Source organism: Pundamilia nyererei, unplaced genomic scaffold (genome assembly GCF_000239375.1).
Source record: "Pundamilia nyererei isolate P.nyererei 1_Seehausen unplaced genomic scaffold, PunNye1.0 scaffold00133, whole genome shotgun sequence".
NCBI lineage: Eukaryota > Metazoa > Chordata > Actinopteri > Cichliformes > Cichlidae > Pundamilia > Pundamilia nyererei.
Genome location: NW_005187534.1, coordinates 198,822 through 220,837, shown reverse-complemented (window position 1 = coordinate 220,837; position 22,016 = coordinate 198,822). Strand labels below are relative to the sequence as shown.

The 22,016-nt window shown below is 43.4% G+C and overlaps 3 protein-coding genes across 5 annotated transcripts; all 3 read left to right on the top strand.

Moving 5' to 3' along the window:
• Positions 1 to 1,119: 1,119 nt before the first annotated feature.
• Positions 1,120 to 7,767, top strand: sncga (synuclein, gamma a). Of its 2 annotated transcripts, XM_005743550.2 has the most exons (6): positions 1,120 to 1,346; positions 4,530 to 4,571; positions 4,727 to 4,854; positions 5,283 to 5,309; positions 6,406 to 6,462; positions 7,442 to 7,767. In XM_005743550.2, exons 1-5 carry the CDS (start codon positions 1,226 to 1,228, stop codon positions 6,460 to 6,462), a joined length of 375 nt encoding a protein of 124 aa, XP_005743607.1. In that variant the 5' UTR covers positions 1,120 to 1,225; the 3' UTR covers positions 7,442 to 7,767. The 2 variants fall into 2 exon arrangements, with proteins under 2 accessions (XP_005743607.1, XP_005743608.1); XM_005743551.2 differs by lacking the exon at positions 5,283 to 5,309 and having other exon boundaries at positions 1,121 to 1,346.
• A 3,526-nt stretch (positions 7,768 to 11,293) lies between these two features.
• LOC102211425 (calpain clp-1-like) lies at positions 11,294 to 13,156 on the top strand. Its single transcript, XM_005743549.2, has 3 exons — positions 11,294 to 11,418; positions 11,947 to 12,201; positions 12,874 to 13,156. Exons 1-3 carry the CDS (start codon positions 11,382 to 11,384, stop codon positions 12,906 to 12,908), a joined length of 327 nt encoding a protein of 108 aa, XP_005743606.1. The 5' UTR covers positions 11,294 to 11,381; the 3' UTR covers positions 12,909 to 13,156.
• Positions 13,157 to 18,799: 5,643 nt separating this feature from the next.
• Positions 18,800 to 20,847, top strand: LOC102211140 (glycine-rich cell wall structural protein 1.0-like). Of its 2 annotated transcripts, none has more exons than XM_005743548.2 (3): positions 18,800 to 18,905; positions 20,100 to 20,288; positions 20,621 to 20,847. In XM_005743548.2, the coding sequence occupies exons 1-3, from the start codon at positions 18,839 to 18,841 to the stop codon at positions 20,653 to 20,655; spliced, it is 291 nt and encodes a 96-aa protein (XP_005743605.1). In that variant the 5' UTR covers positions 18,800 to 18,838; the 3' UTR covers positions 20,656 to 20,847. The 2 variants fall into 2 exon arrangements, with proteins under 2 accessions (XP_005743605.1, XP_013768921.1); XM_013913467.1 differs by having other exon boundaries at positions 18,804 to 18,905; positions 20,100 to 20,297.
• Positions 20,848 to 22,016: the final 1,169 nt, after the last annotated feature.

Genomic DNA, 22,016 nt, shown 5'->3' with positions numbered 1-22,016 from the left:
ACACACACACACACACACACACACACACACACACACACACACACACACACACACGGCTGGTCTAAGTGGATTAACCGTGTCAGCATGCACACAGGGACCATGTTTGATGGAAGAAGCTTTGAGCTAAAAATAGAGGACGGTGAAGTTGGCTTTGTGTTTTCTCCCAGTGTCCTCGTCTCATCTCACCATTAAAGAAGGAAAGATGGAGGCTGGCTTCCTTTAATCTGATTGGAGGCTCTGTTCAGCGCTCAGCAAACAGCAGCTAAGTGATTACCTTCTGCTCCGTGTGCAACTGAAGTTTTCACTACAGCAGATAAAATGTGGCCCCAACCAAAAGCTCGTGAGCTGGAGAATCATTTTATATGTCTGATAGATCTGATTGGTTCAGGGAGGACTCTGGTCTCCTGCAGCTGTTAGAAAGATGACCAAAGGAAAGGTCCAAGAGGGTGAACAGCACAGCAGAAGTTCTCAAGCTGAGACGTTCTCGAATATCAGCTCTTTGTTAGTGAATCCTTAGCATGAAATCCTGCAGATATTTTGATGGAATTTCCACATTAATGGAGTCGAAGGCACAGCTACAGATGACGGGGAGGCTCCGCACACTGTTTCACTCCAACAGTCCAATAAACAGGAGTCCTTTAGCTTTAGTTACCTTTAAAATCCTGAGCCTGAGTAAAGTGACAGTCCTGAGATAAAGAATATTATATTTCACGTGTTTGTGGGACATCGTCATTACTCAGTTTCCTGATTAAACCAAGAATCCTCCAGACCTGAAAAAGGAGGAAGTACCAAAGCCGATGTTCCTCCGCTGTCCACGCGAGGCTCTGAAAGCCAGCCAGTCCCCACAAACCCCCATTTGAAAACATCTAAGCCAGTTTTTAGCCCCTGCAGGTGTTTCTGAGCAGTAATGTCTCTGTTGTGTGTTTCAGTCTGAGCTCCAGGTCTGGGAACATTTATGGTTTTAGCATTTTCTCTGTTTTCTCCTTTTCCTTCTTATCTCCGACTCACTTTTCTCCTCTGTAGGCTCCACTCCACCACATGAATCCAGAGCTGTTTGCACGTATTACCCTCCCTCCGTTTCTCGTAAGCAGCCCTCTCTCCTCACGTGCCCTCTCTCCACCCTCTCTCTCACTTATGCATTAGCAGGAGGAACAGATCCCAGCAGACGAGAAGAGGCGAGGCACCCGAGGCAGACGGAGCAGCAGAAGAAGACAAGCAAAGCATCATGGACGTTTTCAAGAAGGGATTCTCCATGGCGAAGGATGGAGTCGTCGCCGCCGCCGAGAAGACGAAGGCCGGAGTGGAGGAGGCAGCTGCCAAGACCAAGGAGGGGGTCATCTACGTTGGTGAGAGGAGATGGATGCAAGTAAAATTAGATTTGTGGTGAAAAGAGGAAGAGAAAGACGAGGACGGAAGCTGCATTTAAATAATTTATCGTTTAAGAAGAAAAGATAAAAGAAGGGACGGGTGGAGGACAAATAAAATCTGAAAGAAAGAAAATATGATGAAAAATTACAAACAATCACAGCACTGTGAGGAAAGGAGGAGGCAGGGGGAGGGATAAAACAGGAAGTTAAACTTTAGTGACAGATCAGGGAAACACAATTCATCCCGACGCTGTGCATGAAAGATGTGGGAAGAGAGATGGAGGGATGAGAGGATGAGGGGGATAAAGAAGAGAAGCTTTCATCTTTCTGCTGGAACCCGAGCGATGGATGGACGGAGTGAATGTCAACACCATCCCTCCATCTTTCCATCTGCAGATTTAACACAGCGTCAGGATGAATTGCACTTTTCTCTCCACTTCCTGTCGTCCGTGTGTTTCTTTTAATATTTCAGGATTCAGTTTCTGCTCCAACTTTGAATTTCACTCTCTTCTAAAACTACTTTGCACTTGAAATTTCACATTTCCTGGTGGACAATAGGTGAAGCATGGGCGGAGGACGAGTGAAATCCAACACCAAAGGACAAACAGCAGTGGACGGAGACAGACACACCCACTTGTTTCATTCATTCACCACCAAAAGTATATCCTCCATCTCTCCTCTTCTGGCTGTTTGTCTCTTTCTTGTCCCTTCTTCATTCCTTCCTTTCATTCATCCCCGTTTGCTGTCGAATTTCGCTCGTCCTCCTCGCATCCCTCATGATGGGGAACAGACCGAGGGAGAATAGGAAGATGAGGGGAGGTGGAGGAAGAGGAAAACACGAACACAGTGTACAGTCGAGTCTTAATAGCTTACTTACAGCTGGGCTACACCACCCATCAGGCTCTATGCTTTAGGGCGATGCCTGTAACGCTCTGCCTGTTGCCTTCATATTAAATCATTATGAGACGTGAGATTGAGACACAGACATCTGAGCCTCTTAATGCGTGTTTTGTTTGGAGAGATCATAGCAAACATATGAAACAGGAAAGTACCGCCGTGTAATCCATTTATTTCAACAAAGTAACTGTATTCTAAATACCACCTTTTAAATGGTAACTGTAACAGTATACAGTTACTCATATTTAGTATTTTAACTACTTAACGGCAGCACATGTACTCTGTTACTCCCCAACACTGAGTGGCATTTGTTAAAAACCAGAACAACAGACTAATGGAAAGAAAGAACTGAGATTTCTTGTGTAGAAAATCAAGGAGGGCTGAGTGGAGGACACTAAAATCAAGGAGGGATGAAGAGAGCGGGCGACAGGAAGCTGAATGTTCAGTGATTTAAAGTGCAGCTCTTCCTGATGGATCGCAGCTCCGGTTAGCGTAACCTGTCAGACCGACGCTGCGACCGGATCCTGATCTGCTGCTGCAGCACGATTTCATCCGTCCACTATCCAAAGCAGGTGAAGCAGGTGAAGCAGGTGAAGCAGGAGTGGCGAGGCCCTCCCAGGCACGAAGACACATTTAGTCCCTCAGACGAGTTCTCACTCTTCTTCATCCAGAGACTCTCGGTCACTGCGGGGATGTAGGTCCATGCATGCCACTTCATAGTTTCTGAAAACGTGCTTGTTCAGCATGTGGCCAAAACGCAACCAAAGCCCCGCCCATTATGACCCTTTATGGTGGATGTTACCTGAGGCAGTAATCCGGCTCACGCCCGGCTGCAGACGGCGCCGGTTCATGCTGAAGGTCGTGTGAAGAACAGAAGACCATCATCTGCATTCAGAGATCCCCAGATTGGATCCTGTCCACGAGCAGGAAGGGTCAGAGATGAGCCCGACACCTAATCACACCGTGCTCACCTGTTCAGCAAGCTCAGGCTTTCAAAGTAAAAGCTTCTGACAGCTGAAGGATAATTCGTCATCTGTGGGGTTTAAATGTGTGTGCTGTTTGATATTTAATGACATTAAAGCAGCTCTGCCCTGTTTATTCCAACTGTTCTTCTGTTCAGCCACAAACCACAGCTCATGTGGGGCGAATAAAACCAGGAGCAACAAGCAAACGTCTGTTTTTAAACGTCCAGACGGAGGCTGACCTGGTTTCTACCTCACAGATAAACTGAGCTCTCTGAATTATTCACTCATGTCACCCACTTTGCGCCCAGGCAGCCCACTCTCTGCTCTCATTCCCCTTGTTTTGTTCTTTATTAACATTCTGGGGACGGCGCGCTGCCTCTGATCAGACACAGCGAGGTGGACGGACGACTTCAACACTCGGCATTCTTCTTCGTGTTGTTTGGAAACGATTCAGACTCGGTTGTAATTCAGCCAGTGGGCGTCGAGCTGCTCGGACATGTGACGGTTCGCAGTGAACGGACTCTTTGTCTGTGATTCGCTGTCGGCTGATCTCACACAAACACCGTGGAAACTGTTTCCCTGCAGCGCTGATGTTTGAAGCTGAGGCTGCTGCACGAGCGCAGTTACAGGAAGGAAGAAGCTCAAAGATGCAAAGATGATGCATAATTAACGAGGCTGCAGATTGGCTGCTGTCAGCGAATGGCCTTTTATTCATACCAATAAACAATCATCATCCTTTATCCATGCAAAACAGCTGAGTCTGATAATGGTGCTTTTTCATGAAACAGATTAATAGATTATAACAAAGGTGAAGAGATGAGATTTTCTGTCTAACAGCTGTGGCCTGATTCTTTGAAGCCTTTTTAATCGTTGGAAACAGCAGGAAGGGTTTGAAATCCAGACTCATAAAATCGGGTCCATGAACACGGCTGTGATTGTGCTGAACGAACACTGTATGAAGCCATCAGCAAAGTAAGCACTGAGAAGCCAGTGAGAAAGTCTCCAGCCACTGTTGGTGAATCGAATCAACTTGATTTTATTTATATGGCACAAAAACAAACAGTGTTGCATTCTGCTGGTTTATATTGTACAGTAAAGAGACAACCCCAACAAACATACGAGCGAGCACTCGGTGACAGCGGAGAGGAAGACTCCCTGTTAAGAGGAAGGAACCTCCAGAAGAACCAGGCTCAGGGAGGGGCGGCACGGTGCGGAAGAGCCAGAGAGGAATAATGACCACACAAACTCTCTGCTTCTGATTTATGCATTTCTCACGAAGGTTTTCTCTCTTTTTTTCCAGGAAGTAAGACGATGGAGGGAGTTGTGACAGGTGTGAACACAGGTAAAGCACCTGCAGTGCAAACTGCACTTACTGTACTGAAGTTATGAAATGGTGGAAGCAAGAATCGAAATCATTCACGAGTTTGTAAATTCATCTTTTTCTCATTTACTTTAAAACGTAAACAATAAAAATAGCATTGATTTCCTGTCTCCCAGTTGCTCAGAAGACGAACGAGCAGGCTAACGTCGTGGCCGACACCGCTGTTTCTGGGGCCAATGAGGTTGCCCAGGCAACGGTGCAGGGGGTGGAGAATGCGGCAGCGGCAACCGGATTCGTTAGCACGGTGAGTGACGTCAGCTGATTATAAATTTTAAATATAAACGAGAACTGAGGCGTCTCGTTTCCATTTTTGTTTTTGCGTTGTTGTTATTTTATTTGTATAACCTGGGCTTTGTTTTTCTCACATGTTACAGATAAAGGTTATACTTGTATTATACAATTATTTCAAATTTCTGTTTTTAAGTAATTTATTAGCTGGACTTCTACTTTGCACATTAACAAAATTACAAAAATATATTTCTAAACCGAATTTTGAAAGTCGTGACAGAATTTTGGAGACTCACATAAAGTGTGTTTCATTATATTCATGACTACTGAGTCAAAGTCATGTGTTCAGCATTCATGCAGTAATTATTCACATAGTCTGTTTTTTGTGTATAACTTTTTTTGTCCTTTGTCATTTCCAACTCTCTGGTTATTGGATGTGAACAGGAGGAGGCGGAGCCAGTGCCTGAGGAGGTGCCTGATTGGTTGAGGGGGAGGGGTGGCATGGCATGAAGCTTCTTGCCCGATTATCTGACATCGACAGCTTCACGAATCAGACATTTCAGATCAGAAAAGACCAGATGTCAGGGATTTTTTGGACATCAGTAAAATATCATTTCCTTTAGATAAAGTCCTCCTACTGTTAAAACAGACAAATAAGGTCCTGGACAAGGAGAATAACAAAATAACAAGCAAAAACACTGTAAACTTAAAAGAAAAGAAACCAGTGAATTTACAGTAAAACAACCAGCAGATATGTGAAAATAAAACAAAGGAAAATGAATGTGGAAAAGGAGCATGTTTACAAGAAAAAAGTAGAATCTAGAGAATTTGTTTGACAGCCTTAATGATCCCTCTCCGACCTTTCGTTTAATGCTGACAGGCGCTCTCTGAGAGCTGGGCTTGATTTAAGCGGTGTGGGTGCTGTGACAGCGGTGGCAGTATGGAAGTATCAGAGGGAATCGAACAGCAATCTCTGCTCCTACGACACAAGAAACAAAACCTGCATGAAGGGTGTTTAAGCAGAAAAGAGGCTGACGATGAATAACAACACTAACAGGAAACGGCTGCATGATACTGCTCTTTATTCTGTTAACCACAACTGACAACTCTGCACCCATGAAGACAATGACTACATGTAACTTTGAAATATATTTCCTGATGTATCGCATCATATGTAGCCATGTTCTCTTGAGGAGCCTACAGAAACCAAAGTAGGAGCTGGAAATGATCACAGATGATCTCAGCAGGTTGTTTACAGCGACTAACACGAGTTTTTCTTTCGCCTTTGCTCAACTTTGGCTTCGTCTTACTTTTCTGGATTTCTGAACGCCTTGCTGTGGTTCTGATTGCTCCAAATGAAGTTTCATTTCTCCCAAAAATAAGCAGCTTAACTTCTATTTACATCTATTTTACATCAGCAAACCTTTAAAGTGGTGTCTCAGAGTCAAACCACAAGGAGATTATTCATGTCATTAGTGTTGTGTTAATGGCTTCTGTTTTGGGGAGAAATGCAGCTTTGTATATGGACAAATTTGCTGCACTGACCTCTTTTCTCTCTGATTTGTAGACTGAGCTGCAAAAACCAAACGCAGGAGGAGAACAGACTGAACCAGCTGAACAGTAGGTGAGAAAAACCATGAAAGAGCGGTGATGCTGCGTTTCAGCTGCAGATGAATCTGCAGAGTTTTGGGGAAGCAGGATGATAATGATCCTCATACGATCAGAGTGCGCTCGCTCTTTTCTGCAGAGTTGATTGCACTTCCTGACAAAGCCCTCCCCCTCGTAGTTAATCAGTCTTATGTCAGCTGTGTCTGACTAGCCGAAGATGCAGGTCAAACTGCTGGAGCGGTTCACTGTTAGATCAGTTAACTCGTCTAAATGCAAACATCCTTTTAAACGACAGAGTCAGTAGATAACAACACCCCTACCTTGGTTCAAAGATTCTTATCGGACATCCTGATGTTACATGAGTGAGCAGATGAAGGATCACCTGCTGGTGCTGATGGCGCACATCTGTAAGTGTCTCAGCTCAGCAGACCAGCACTTGCTGCCCTCTGGTGGCATTTCTGTACAGTACACTAAATGATAAATGGCCTGTATTTGTATAGTGCTTTAGGACCCTAAGGACCCCAAAGCGCTTTACACATCCAGTCATCCACCCATTCACACACTGGTGATGGCAGCTACACTGTAGCCACAGCTGTTGGTGTGAAAGCCCACAGCCCTTCAGGTTTCACATTGCTCCTGTTAGCTGTAAATAACAAACATGGCCCCAATAAGACCAACGTGGTGCTAATCATAAAGTTTCTGTGCAGAGAACAAGCAAATAAACCAGCATGAAGCTGCCACCAGGAGGCACAACATAATTATGAGAACATACAGAAAAGAAAAGTTGCTCGGTGATGCGAGTCACCAGGAAAGATGCCCACAGCTCAGCATCAATGCAACACAAAAATAATCCATTACAGGTCAAAAGTCCTTGATTAAAATGTCCTTTGGATATATGTGCTGCACCGTACCTGTCACAGGTAAGCTTCACGTCAGCTGACCTAACTCACCTGCTTTACACAAAATGTTTCTCCTCTTCATTTGGTTTCCCTCAGACTCTGAACTTCCTGCCGTCACCGAACGAGAGAAGAAGAAGGATCTTCATATTTTATCTGTTGCTCAACCTTTGACCTCTGACCCCTCATTAACCAAGAGAAACCCTCCTCATCACTCCCCCTGCGCACCATGGTTACGCCGCCTTCGCTCATCATATACACTGTCGGTTTAACTCCACACTTTCATCTGATTGGCTGTTGTGGACCACAGGTTTCTTTTGGGCTCCGCCCCCTGACAGAGGGCTACCTGAAGCCTTATAAATGCACGTGGCTTTGCTGACACACACACTGAAACGATTAATCCACACACACACTTCCTGTATGTGTTGCTGATTTTTAACAACAAAATAAAAATGTTTTAACATTCTGAGCTTCGTCGTCTTCAGTGTCACAAAACGTTGATTCGTTCTTGTTGTTTTTATTCAAAGGATTTTATTTTGCTTCATATTTTATTCACCTGCTGTGGAGCATTTTCATGTGTCTGCAGTATTCCCGGGACGGTCTGAGGGGGAACGTTTGTTTCAAAAATGAATTTTGATTTGCTAAATTTAAAACCAAAAACACAAACAAACAAAAAGACTTGAAAGACTGGTGTTTGTGTGTCGTCACTAAAGCAAACGTCTGTGTCGCCCACAGACACTCAGCTCGTGTTTTCCGCCCGCGCAGACGAGCTGATGAAAGGATTTTTCAGTTTTTTATTTTGGGGCTCAGAGTAAACATGTGCCTGATTTCCTGCTTCCTGTCAGCAAACACAATAAAACAACTCTGATTGATATCCAGTAGAATATCTTTTACTTTTGCTGACGCTGCAGGTTTCTGGTTCTCATCTTCACCCGGGTGTCACTCGGTCCACCGTTAGAAAAATGATGTTTATTGTAGGACTCAGAAAGGAAGACTCACCGTATAAACAGGAAATGCTTTGAATTTAAACACAGAATTCGTTATTTCGATGCGCGTGGCTGTTGTTGTCCTGGTTTAAGGCCAGTGCTAAAACTATGCGATGTGTAAATTTTCACTCTTTATGTTAAATATTTGATTAACTAGTGTTCATTTCAAAGTGATTCTGCATTTCCTTTAACAGAGTTGCTAAAATCGAAACACTGTTTCTAGTCTAAATGTTAAAGCTGCCACATGTGTGAGGCGCTGCTGCTCCTCTGCAGGGCTGCCGAGCTGCTGCAGCGTCACCCAGTGTCAGAAATGCGCAGCAACAAGCTCGTCCTGCTGTCGGGAGGAGAGCGAAGCTTTTTGATTCCTGTCATCATTTAAACTTTTTTCCCAGAGCGATGAGTTTCTTATATTAACCCTCAGAAATCTGACGTCTGGTGTCTTAACATTAAATCAGCAAATTATTATTTTACATTTTTTCTTCATATTGAACTTTATTTCAGTTTAGAAATTTTATTTCATCATTTTTTAAATTATGAATCTATATCATCATTTATTATTGTGTTGATTTGAATTTCAAATAGTAATTTAATTGTAACTGATGCTTTGATCTGCACTTTTCTTGGACTTTGAGTTTGAGTTTTGACCCAGAACATAAACTTCTGTAAAACTGTGATTTTTATAAATTGTCTTCACAGTAGAGTTTTTGCAGATTGCTGAACCTCGGCTCTTCTTTACTTCTGAAAAACTCTGAGATCCTCTTTTCAGACCCGATCATGTGACCGACCTGCTGAGCTGCTGAACGTTCCCAGTGTTTGGGAATGCAGTATTATTTTCAGTTAGTTTATTGTCTGCTCTTTGTTTCCTGACCTGATTAAGCTTTGTGTTCCAGATTTACTGGATGTTTTCAGGTGCAGCGATGTGTCGGTATGTTCCAGTCTGCAGGGCGTTCCTCACGAGTATTTTTACTTCTTGCTGATGATCGCGTGAAACTGTCACTTAACGAAAGAGAAACCTGTTTCTCTGCAGAGCAGCTGATGGGTGTTTCTGTCACAAAGTGGCAGTTGAAGAAACTCCTCGCTAATTTTTAAAAGTCAAGATTATCTGAGTTTAAACAATAAAGAAACATATAGCAGGAAAAACAGCAAACGACTAAAACCATTTGATACTGCCAGTCACAATCTGTTTATGAAACTCACACGTTTTCATCTTTCTGAAGAAGCTGTTATGATTTAATGTGGATTTAATCATAACAGTGTATACCAAAGATCTGCTGAGCTTGAATCCTCTGTAGGAGCCCCACAAGGCTCCATACTTGGGCCACTTTTGCTGCACTGTGAAGATCTACACAACACACGTAGAAAAGTTAATATAGACCAAATGTTTCCAGACGACACAGAAAAGGTTGCCTACTTGTTTCTGCTGTGCTGTATAAGGACTAAACCTCAACTAGTTTCAGTTCAGGTACCTCGTGGGAGCTCACATCTGTGTCCTTACAGTGGATGGTGGGATGCAAACACTGTCCCTTCTTATGTAGATGCACTCACAGATACTTTTTTCTCTAATTCAAATGTTATTTGTGAAGAAGTTCATGAAGTCATTACTAGTTAACGTTAAAGGGATTGTTGGCTCAACAGAGCTCTGACTGTTTGTCAGCCTGGCTACAGAGCTGAAGAGAAACCTGGGGTTGTTCTTATTTACTTCAATCAGTGATGAATAGTAAGATGTTCTGGCTTTGCGGAGGGCTTTCTTATAAAGCAACAAACTATTTCTCCAGGCTAAATGATGATCCTCTAAATTTGTGACACGCCATTTCCTCTCCAGCTTACGAGTCTTTTGCTTTAGGCTACGTGATGGAGAATTATACCACGGAGTCAGGTACTTCTGATTAGAGACCTTAGTTTTCACAGGAGCTACAGTATCCAGAGTCGTACGTAGTGAGGAGGTGAAATTATTAACAAGATGATCGACCTCTGTTGGGGGTAGCGTTCAGATAGCTGCTCTGCTCTGTGTTGGTACAGGGCATTGAAGATGATAACAGTGGGTGGATTATATTCTTAAACTTAGTTGCAGCGCTTTCAGAAAGACATCTACTGTGATAAACGTCTACTCTCCACCGCTGTGTAATCAATTATTGTAAATGTAAATGTTATTAGGAAATGATCAGACAGGAGAGGGTTTTCAGGAATGTTAAATGTTTTGGATTTTATATTATGTTATCTTATTATGCTAGTTTGAGATTTTGAGTTTTAGTCTCAAAATGTGGACTAACATGAATATATATTTATATATTTATTTATATATTTCAAATTTAAAAATGTTGTTTTTATCTCATTTTTAAAAAAAATTTTTATTACTGAAGACGTGAAATTATGTTGCTTGAATTGCTTCCATTATGTTGACTCCTGTAAATGAGCTAATAAGATCAACATGAACATGTTGCGCGTAAAAGGCCGCAGGTGAGTTTGTCCTGTCACCTGGTTTCCATGGTTACTGTAAACTAATGTGGAAAGGCGTTCAACAACAGCTGGGCAGGTGCAGTCCAACCCATAAACCATCTGCTAAGAGCAACACCTGGACTCAGCAGCCAATCACGTACCCGATCCTCATCGCTGCCTCCATCAACACAGCAGTGTGAGAACCGAGCAGCCGTGTGACAGCAAACCAGCAGGAACCAAAGAGAGAAGACACATTTGTGTCATGACACACAGCAACAACACACACACACACACACATAATATAATAAAGCTTGTTGTTGTCACTTAAATATGCAGACACACCCCTCATTGTTTTTAGAGCCAGTAGGTGATGCTCATAGTAGCGGCGTAGCTCTGACCGCAGGCGATGTGACTTTTACATGTGGAGCTCCTCACCGTCACTCTTCAACTGCCGCCTGGGTTCACACCAACATGATTGGTCCTGTGTGGCAGCCACACCTGATTCCTCAGCAGGGCGGGAACGGCTCTCGTACCGCATCACCTGAGGGGACGAGCGCACCCGCGTGTATAAGACCGAAGCTTCGGCATCCACAGACACACTCCAGACAGCAGCAGTCATGGACGGGATTGCTCGTACTGCGGGACAGCAAGCCGGTGAGTTTGGTTTAAATGTTATTTTAAAAAGAGAAGAGTTTTTATTCTGCTGTCTGCAACAGCTTCAAACCTCAGGCCGTTTATTTCTAAAGATGCACAATCAGAAGCTAAAGGCAAAGATTTTAATATGTTATGAAAGAATCTGCACTTTTTTCTTTTTATCATCAGATCGTGTTTCAAACAGTTGGGACGTTTTTGTAGAGTCAAACTTACTCGCATCATATTTGACATCATGTTTCATACACACAGCTCAATGATAACCATGACGACAAAGAGCATAACTTTACTCATGGATCAAGTTTAAAAACAAAGATGAGAGAAAAATGTCAGACAGATGATCAGACACAGAAACTACAGAACTATTAAATAAAACAGGTTCCATTCAAACATGAACATATTTAATAAATCATTTAAAGCAGAATCAGTTCAACAGTTTTAGCAAAAATTATAAAAATACAAAAAGAAAAGGAAAGATGATAAAAAGATGACATCAGTGAGGACGTCCTCTAATAAATCATTACTGTGCAGGTAAGGTGGTGGAAGGTGTCGTGAAGAAGGCCTTGGGTGGAAACAAGCAGCAGGAGGGTGAGCAGAAGAAGGAAGGAGGAGGAGGAGGAGGAGGAGGAGGAGGAGGCTTCGGCGTGGGAGACGTCCTCAAACTGGCCGGTGGAAACAAGAATGAGGATCAAGGAGGAGCAGGAGGAGGAGGAGGAGGCTTCGGCGTGGGAGACGTCCTCAAACTGGCCGGTGGAAACAAGAATGAGGATCAAGGAGCAGGAGGAGGTGAGCGCTGTCTAACTTCCTTTTCGTTTCCTCCTGTAACTGTGAAGCTCACAGCTACGGCAAAGCAACAGCTGTCACATGATGTGGATGTGATAAGATCCCAGCTGTGCCAGGATCTGTAACAGCATCCTTTTCTTACTTTAAAGTGAAACAACTTTAAAACTGATCTTATGTTGTGCAGGTTAATTTGCACTTCATGACCAGCAGTGGATCACAAACCTTAATAAATGACAGCACAATGCAGTTTCCTCATAAACGATAGACCACAGGAAACATGCCAAACATTTAAACTAACTAAAGACTCATTTTGAGTTTGGTAGCAGCTGAACATGTTTTCTGTGGGTTTATGAAATCGTTGCATCCCAGCTGTTAAAAAATTCAACATGTGAACAATAAAAACGTCCTCTGAGTTCCTCCTGACACATTCTTTAGCAGTCTGCCTACACTCAACATAAGAGCTGTAGAAGTTTCCTCCACACGCAAGCAAAAGTCAAGCAGTTTGTGTATCAGACTGTAAACATTTGTTTCTGCTGCAGTTTTAACATGGGAGTCTATGGAGACTGACTCACTGCTGCCCCTGCCGGACACTAGAGAAACTGCAGGTTTTGGCCCCGGCTGTTGATGTCTTTTCACATTCAGTGTCTTTTATTAATCGGATCCTTTTTCTCTCAGGTATGGGGAACGCTCTCGGGGGGCTCTTTAAGTAGGAAGCCAGAGGTCCAGATTCTCCTGCAGCCTCCTCAAACCTCCGTCTGCAGCCGCCTGAGATGAAAGTGTCCAACCGAACTGATGGGAAACTGCTTCTCTGAAAATGTGTATATTCATATATGTTCATTGGTTTAAAGGAAATCCTGAATGAGAGATCTTTTATTGGGAATACTTTAAAATAAGTGCTTCTGAAATGTACACAAGGTAAAAAAAATTATGTGAAAATGAAATAAACTTGTTCAAATAACATGGATGATGATGTGGTTTTATTCATTTGAAGGTGTTTTTAATCTGGGTTCATGGAGAGACATCACTCCTAATATGCTGCTGACTGTGTGGATGTAGAGGGGGTGCATGGGGTGGAGTGATTGCATGGTTACATAATTACACAAACAGAATGAATTAAATGTGTGATGCAGTAATACAATACCCACCTGTGTCACTCCTGCAATGCTCTCTTACATGTCAGCACCCAGCAGTTAATTATTTCACGATTAAATGCTAAACTTTAATAGCAGGCTTGTACAAAGTGAGATAGAGTCAGACCATCTGAGGAGGGTTTCACTTTCTCTCTTCTTTATAACTGACCCTTGTTTTCTCTCTCTCAGCTCCTTGTCTCAGAGTGGGAGGGATTTGAAGCACAAAGGGAGGAGCTTGTCGTTTGGTTGGCTGATATGGATGTCCACCTGAGTGAGGTTGACCAGCTGACAGGAAACACCTGTGAAAAACTGAAACAACTGCAGGTGTGGGCTTGTTTTGATATGATACAAACGTCAGAGACATGGTCCTAAACTGGACTAACAAAGGACAACGAGTCCAACATGAAACTAACCTCACATAACGCTGAAGTTCATTGATCATTTTAATCAAAAACGTTGTTTTTTACTGAACATGCAAACATCTGCTGGTGAAAATGTTATTTTATTGGTCTGTTATGAAGCTGTTGCTATTTCTATTGTGTTTTTATCACTTTTTGACGTTTTATTCATTAACCAATACATGTATTAATTGTGTTATCTATAGATATAGTATTTATGTTTTTATTTATAGTGTAGTAAAGAATTTTATTTATTACTATTTAAAACACTAATATGTGACATTTATGAGTAGTGATGTTGTGCTGAGGGTTAAAATGTCTTTTTGTCTTTTTGTATACTGCAAACTGGCAATAAACCATTAAAACATGTCTGTGCTGTGCTCGTATTTATTTTACCCTAGTCAAGACAATTCCATTTATGATGCATTTTATTTTGAAAGATTTAAAATGGTTCTTTGAATAACCACTCAAGTTTCTTTAAAATGATTCTGTAAAGAACCATTTTAAAAAGGTTCTTCAAAAACCATTAAAGGTTCCCCAACGACCCATTTCTTGATGGTTCTTTGGGGAACCTTTGAAGGTTCTTCTACAGCATCAGTCTAAAGGACCACTTTTGGTTCCAGTTGACACCTTTATTTTTCTGAGTGCAGTCCTCTTCAGTGTATTCCGCTTTGCTTCCTTTGTCCTGTTATGTCTGATCATTCCCAGCTGTTCCTCTCGTTGTCCTGCCTGTGTTGGTGTTTCTCCTGCTGTCATTCTCTCCAACGTTCAGCTTTTCTCTCGTTCTTTGTCTCAGGTTGCATGCTTCTCGTTACCAGTTTAGGTTTTTCTTAGTTTATGTCACTGCCATTCTCTACTTTTGTTTGCACTTCATCCAGCCTGTAAATAAAGCTCACTCACAGGATGCCAGTCGTCAGTGCCTGCACTTGGTTCCTTCGGCATCCGTGACAAAATCATTGTTTTTTATACTTGGTGAGCCACAACCACAGAGTCCAAGCTCCACTTTCTGTCTCGTTTCTTAGGTGCTCTACTTCATTTGCTCCAAGAATATATTTATATGTGTGAGGCAGACCGTGTGATGATGAGAGAGAGCGGACCAAGCGCAGACAAACGGAGGTGTAGGCGGAGCTTAAACTGAGAGCAAGTCTTTATTCGGAGGCTCAACAAAAACACAACAAAGCTGAAACCAGGAGCAGCTAAACAAAAGAACACGAGGAACATGGAAAACATTACAAAAACCTTACAACCATGAGCAAAGACATCGAGGAGGAGGAGGAGGGGACACGGCTGACGATGAAGACGATCCGACAGAGAAGAGAGGGAAGCGCACACACAGGGAGACGAGGAAACGGCAGCTGAGACTAATCAGACGAGACTCAAAACTCAAAGCACTGACTCTTCGCCTCCTTCATGTTCACGGTGGATCATAGATGTTATGCAGTAACTTCAACTGGAACAGATGAGATGCTCCGTCAAAGGATCCACGTCCATCTTTTGCACTAACTGGCAAACATTTCTGACATTTATTGGCAAATGGAAAGATGGACAATAGCTGCCTCCTCCACAGTGTGTCTGTACATGTCAAGTTTATATAAGTCGTTCTGCCTTTTTTGTTTTTTCTTTCTTTTCCTTCTGGCAGATGGGACGGTTTCAGTTTATGAGCAGTGTGTCCCTCTGCTTGTATGTTTATTTGTTGTTGTGACTGTATAAGAATCTCTTTCAATAAAAAGACCTCGATGAAAAAAAAACTGCGAAACTCTCCAAAGTACGACAGGAAACACACGAGCGTGGAGACAAGGAGGAGGCACACAGGAGCACCTAAACACTAGAAATAATAAACAAATAACCAGAAACTCAAACGATGAGTTTTAATAACACGGAGTCGTTCTGTACCATGACAGTGTCGGTGTTTTACAGAAAGGTTCTACGTTTAGATGTTGGTAAGATCTCCTGAGCGAATTTGAAATGCATGAATATAGTAAAGCTTTCTGTAAACCAATGAACTTCCATTTTCCCTCCATCATCACCGGTTTGACTAAACGCTACTTGTACTCTCGCTGTCACAGACGGAGGTCAGAGGTCCGCCATGCTCCTGTCAAGGACCCCTGACGATGACACACTGCCTCACCGACAACAACAAGGCAGCAGTTGAAGATCTCGCGGCCTCAGCCAGACATTCCCACCCTCACTGTATGTTTGTTCTCCCATCGCCCCAACCAAGTCGTCACCAGGTGGTGATGACGACTTGACCCACGTGTCCAAAACATACAGCTGCAGATCCGATGGTATGATTACAAAATCCTGGTGCCGCATGCAAATATGAACACCTTTATCCTTCAACACGGTGTTCAATGTGTGGTTAGCACAGAGGTTCAATAACAGAACACCACTCGGGTTCACACTGGGCCGTTTCTCCCATTCAAACCTGTCCAGGTCACACTTGTGCCCACACAAGTGTTGAAGTCCCTCAGCAGAACGATGGAGCACCTCCATGAGGACGCTCTGAGCTGCTGTGTGGCACACAGACACAGACGCCAGTCAAAGACCTGTTCCACGTAGCTTCTCTGTGTCTGCTCTTTAGATTCTTCCGGTTTTATTTTGCTCAGTCTCATCACCAGCTCAAGGAAGGCCTGGAGTTTTGTATCAGTCGTGGATTAAGACTGCATAAGGCTGGAGGATGACTACTGCTCATCTTACAGACCTCCTTTACAGCCAACTCGGTCATTCTATTGGATTCCCTCCAGAATCCGGCGCATATCATAGGGACACGGAAGGTCAGCTTTCGTATCCCTGTGGGACACCTCGGGACATGACAAATCATCGGTATGTTACGCGTTGGGAATTAGAACGGTCTCCCTCAGCACACCTCTGCAGCTTATTGAATCACTGCACCCACAACAGGTGCAGACGTGGAAACCATGGTTCTACCTGTCAGGCAGAAATGTTTCCCCACGTACTCGACTGACCAACCCCTCGAGCAGCAGCTGTTGCTTTAATATAACATTTTGATAATATTCCTGCACGCTCGCAACGTTCTTATTCACCACCGAACAAAAAGGCTGCATGTCCTGAACGATCCAGCAATAAACAAGTTTGTGCATCTGCCCATAATGTTTACAGAGAGGGAACAGGAAGCTCGGACCCGTCACCGGTGGTTACAGCGATGTGATATGAATATAATTAAATATCTTGTAGAACACAAGCTACAGATATCACAAAGATCACGGGTCTGGCAAAATTGTAAAGTAGCTTGAAATGTTGTGACTTCTTAACAAGAACAACATCAAGACTGGAGCAATTTCTATCCAATCACCTGGTTTCCGTGGTTACTTAACCCACTTTTGTTTGTGAAGCAAACAAAGAGAGGCGTTCAGTGACAGCAGGGCGGCTACAGTCAAACCCATAAATGTTAATCACTTGCCCGGAGCAACACCTGGATTCTGCAGCCAATCAGACACCTTCTTGGCGCCTCCATCGAGAGAAGAGCGTGAATCGACCGGTCTGACAGGTCAATAAACAACAACGAGCTTCGCAGAAACTGACGAGTGAACTCACACTGCTTTACTCCCCAAAAGGTTTCAGATTATAAAACGTGAGGCAGGCTGCACGTTTACCCTGATCACACATCTGTCTCTAGATGTTCAAACCAACACCAGGATGTGACTGAGTCCTCGCTGCGTTCACACGCTGAACGATTCCCGAGAGCTGTGAGGCAATCCTGCAAACAGCAGAAGATCCCAGTTTGGCTTCCAGCATGTTGTTTGTGTCCCAGTGAAACAAACAACAAACTGCGAGATAAATGTAGGTCTCTGAGGTCACGGTGTACATGTGGACAGCTTCTGTTTCACTTGTTTGTTGTCTCTTTGTTTTCGTTGTTTGACCTTTTGAAATAAATCTTTGAGTTTCCATCAACGAACTGAGGCCTGGGATGTTGCAGGTACCCACGTGATGATGTCCAGTTGACCTGATTAACCCCGGAGTCCTGTGAAAAAGCTCTTTGTCAACGAGCTTATTATGAACATAAATAATACAGCGTGACTCATGCAGGGCTTTTAGAACACACACACACACACACACACACACACACACACACACACACACACACACACACACACACACACTTCAGCTCTGCCATGTTAAACACTGAGTCATTACGAAGTTTCGTCGGCTGGAGCATCGTTGGGATGAGCCTGAAGCTCATCAACTCCACCCTGCAGGGCAGCGGAGCTCCTCCCTCAGACTGAGTCAGCCATAGAGGAGCTTCAGCTGCATATTAACTCCTCATTCGGTCTCAGGGAGCACACCTGCCACCTGTCAGGCAGAAGAGCCCAAACAGATCTCTGCATTTCACCTACAAAACCTTATTATTATGTTACGTTGTGTTTTTTTGTCACACTGTCACTTTGTTGCTCTTGTTTGCACATTTGCACGTGCACTTTGCTGTCTGTTAACAAAAAAAAGTCTTCCTTAGATAGTTAGATAGTTTTTGTTCATTTATGTTAGGCCAGTCTGTCTTGTCTCTGCTAGCCAGCTAACTAGGCCTCTTAGTTAGCTAGTTTAGTGTTTTCTGTTAATTTATGTTGTAAATTTATGTTGCATGTAGCACCTTGGTCCTGGAGGAACGTTGTTTCGCTTCACTGTGTACTAACTGTACATGGTTGAAGTGACAATAAAGCCAACTTGACTTGACTCATGCTGTTTTGCTCACATTCATAGTCTACAAATGATTTATGAGCGAGGTTTGCACTCGTCTCTCATCTAGAGGAAACTGTTCCGTCACCTGTTGGACTCCCACCATCACAGGTGTATTTCACCTCAGTGCTGCTATCTTCTCAAATTACCGTTCCTGTTTGAGCAGGTCTTTTATTAAAAGTCTGAAGTAACCAACCACAACAGCAGTTGTCGTGAGCTGACACTGTATACATAATATAATAGATAAATGATGCTGCCGCCTGGCCTCAAACCTGTGTGACAGGTCAGCCCTGTGCGGCAGCCTCACCTCAGCAGGGCGGGAGGGGCGCTCGTATGCCGTCACCTGAGGGGACGAGCGCCCCCCTCCTGTATAAGACAGATGCTTCAGCATCCACAAACACACTCCGGGTGGCAGCAGTCATGGCAGACTTCGGTGGCAAACCCGGGGGAAATGATGGGATTGCGCGTGCTTTGGGACAGCAAGCCGGTGAGTTTGAGGAAAATCTCTCAGATTTCATCAGCTTTAAATATTATTTCAAAGAAGAGAAGAGTTTTTATTCTGCTGTCTGCAACAGCTTCAAACCTCAGAGAGTTTCCTTCAAAAGGTTCAAAGTATGAAGCTAAAATGAAAGATTTTTAATTAGGTCATAACAGTTGAGTTGAATCTCTTCATTAGAAATGTAAACTTACGACCTCTGTTTATTTTCTATTATCATGATTATGATTATCTTACTTTTTCTGTGGTTATCTAAACTGTCCACGCTTTTTAAAATCCTTTTGCTCTTTAAGCAAAAACAGAAAAACGGATAAAATGTTGTGTGGCGATCGGCTGACTGAGCACTCACACTTTAGTTCAGACTCACAACCAGGAAGCGATAACACTGTCTGATACTAAATCACAGACTTTATGAATGAGCAGTCATTTCATTTTCAGTCTGCAGTAAAAAAATTTTTTAATATTTAACGTAATTTTTGGACTTTGTTGAGAAGACGAGGTGTGCAACAACATCGATGCAAACACCAACACCGACAGTTCGCCGGTTTGTCCGTCCACATTCCTGCGTGAAACTGACAGGAATTTCCACACAGCCGTGTCGGTGAGGGCGGCCTTGTTTACAGTGCAATCAATCATGTTGTCATAGAAACGTCAATGCAAAGTAAGTGTAATTATCGCACTCGGCCGTCGTTGTTCAGCCTGTTCTGCAAACTCAGCCGCTGAAGCTCAGGGAGCAGACACGAAGCACAGCAGGTACACGCCCACGTCACGCACGCCCACACCGCCCATCAGGTACTGCAGACACAAAAAGAGGAAACTGGTCCATGCGTACCCTTCCACAGCAACGCTAACGTGAGGCCAGAAGCTTTAGAGAGCAAGCTGAGGCCGCCAGCTCCAACCTAGCTGCTCAGCATGTCTCCAAAAGTAGGGTCACCACAAACTAGCAGCACTACACGCACAGACACGGTTCACCTTTCAGCGGCCGTGGCTCCTGTTTCTTCCCTCTGCCTTCCCTGACCTTTCTTCCATCTGTGGCTGTGGAGCTGTGTCGGCAGGTTGCAGATGGCCAAGTACAGATGAAATAGCTCACGCTGAAAGTAGAAATAAGCAGTAATAATCAGTACATATAAATGTGATGGTGAGAGCCCTTCAGGTGAGGATGCCTAAACGCTGTTTGTTGTGCAGGTAAGGTGGTGGAGGGTGCAGTGAAGAAGGGCATGAGTGCATACGCACAGAAGGGGCAGAAGGGTGGCCAGGAGGGTGAGAAGAAGAAGGAAGGAGGAGGAGGAGGAGGAGGAGGAGGAGGTCTCAACATCGATGACGTGCTGTCATTCGACGGTGGAAACAAAAACGGGGGTCAGGGAGGTGGAGGAGGTGGAGGAGGTGAGCGCTGCCTAATGGAGCAGCATTTTTAAACATTTTGTGTTTACATGTGACTTGGCATCGTGCAGGATGAAAGCAGAAAGCTGATTTAGACCAAATATTTAAATTTGATGTGATTTCATTTTGAATTTGATGGCACCCTGTCGTGTTATCATCCAAAAAAAATCAAACCTGTACAGGTGTTATGAAAGAGGAAAATACCCACAGAGGTCAGTGTGTGGGAGCCGACTCGCTGCTGCCTCTGCTGGACGTGGGAGGAACTGCAGCTTCAGAGACGGCTCCATCTGTGTTTGTCTGATATTAATTTCTCGTTTCTCTCTCAGGTCTGGGGAACGTCGTTGGCGGGTTATTTAAATAGAAAACCTCCTTCAGCCCCATCAAACCTCCACCTGCAGCCTCCTGAGATGACTACATCATATCATGTTTGCTGTGTTTTATCTTCTTTCACTTCATGTTCAGCAGAAAATTCAAATTCTTCCGTCTGATTGTTTTATGATTATTATCATTATATTGTTTGTCCTGCCTTAATAAACAGGCACAATTAAAAGAGCTTTGTCACCAGTGTGCATTACTTCCTGCTTTATTTGTTTAGTCAGATTTAAGCAGTGTCCCAAATCAGGGTCTGCATCCTCCTGAGGCCGCATCTGTAGGCCGATTACGTCACAGCGACGTGACGAAGGCTGCTCCAAATGCGGCCGATAAATGCGTCCTTCATTTCCCCGGATTTGAAGGATGGCTCAGGTGTACAGACTGAGGGACCCACTGCTGCACATCATCTGTGAGGCTTTGCAGCCCTGATGATCCACCAGGACAAACTCAGCAGTGTGTGAGGAAGAGGAGGAGGAAGAGCCAGCAGCAGCTGACAGATGGAGAGAATAGACAGACTGTTCCCTGTTTGTGAAGGACTGCTAGGAAAGTTTAACATAACTGTCTGTGCTGAATCAGTCTTATTAGGTAATGTTCACATAATGTTATCATCCCAGTGTTTCCAGTGTGGGAGAAAGTACTCAGAGTACTCAGGGCCTTCAAGCTACACACTATGAAAGGCAGCAACAAGTTTAATGTTCAGAAACCTAAAGTCTGTATCAGCAGCAGGATGGAGCTAAAATAAATGTTGGTTTCAGTTCTCTGAAGCTTTGAGTATTTTGGATCAGTAGCTGCTGTGTTTGTTGCATCATATTGCTGTAATTGTTTATATGCTTTATATATTCTGAGCTAAGTTGATCTATAGTGTTACATCATATTCTATAAGGATGTTATGTGTTTGTAGACTTTCTGCCCAGTTTGACCCATTTAGCAGACGTCAGCCTGTTTAAGGCTCTGATATCTATTCTGTGTGACTTAAAGAATAATCCTTTAATTGTCCCACGGGGGGAGATTTGGTTGTAACAACAGCAATAAAAACAAATATACAAACAAACAGGACACAGAACAGAAACATACACTTTTTTTTTAAATATTTACATCAAAGACCATAGTTACCAAAAACAGAGTACTGTACAGTTATTAAAATTAAATACAGATAAGAGGCAAACCCAGGCTGTAGTGTGAATTGGTTAAAGCAGTTATGACATGGTCTGATTTTCTCACCCAATAAAGGAATATTTCGTATATCAGTCGACTCTTCATTCTATCAGACACAGTTATCACAGCTCCTACATTTGCTGTTTACACATGCATGTAAGCATTGAGCCAAATTTAGTGATGCCAACATATTAA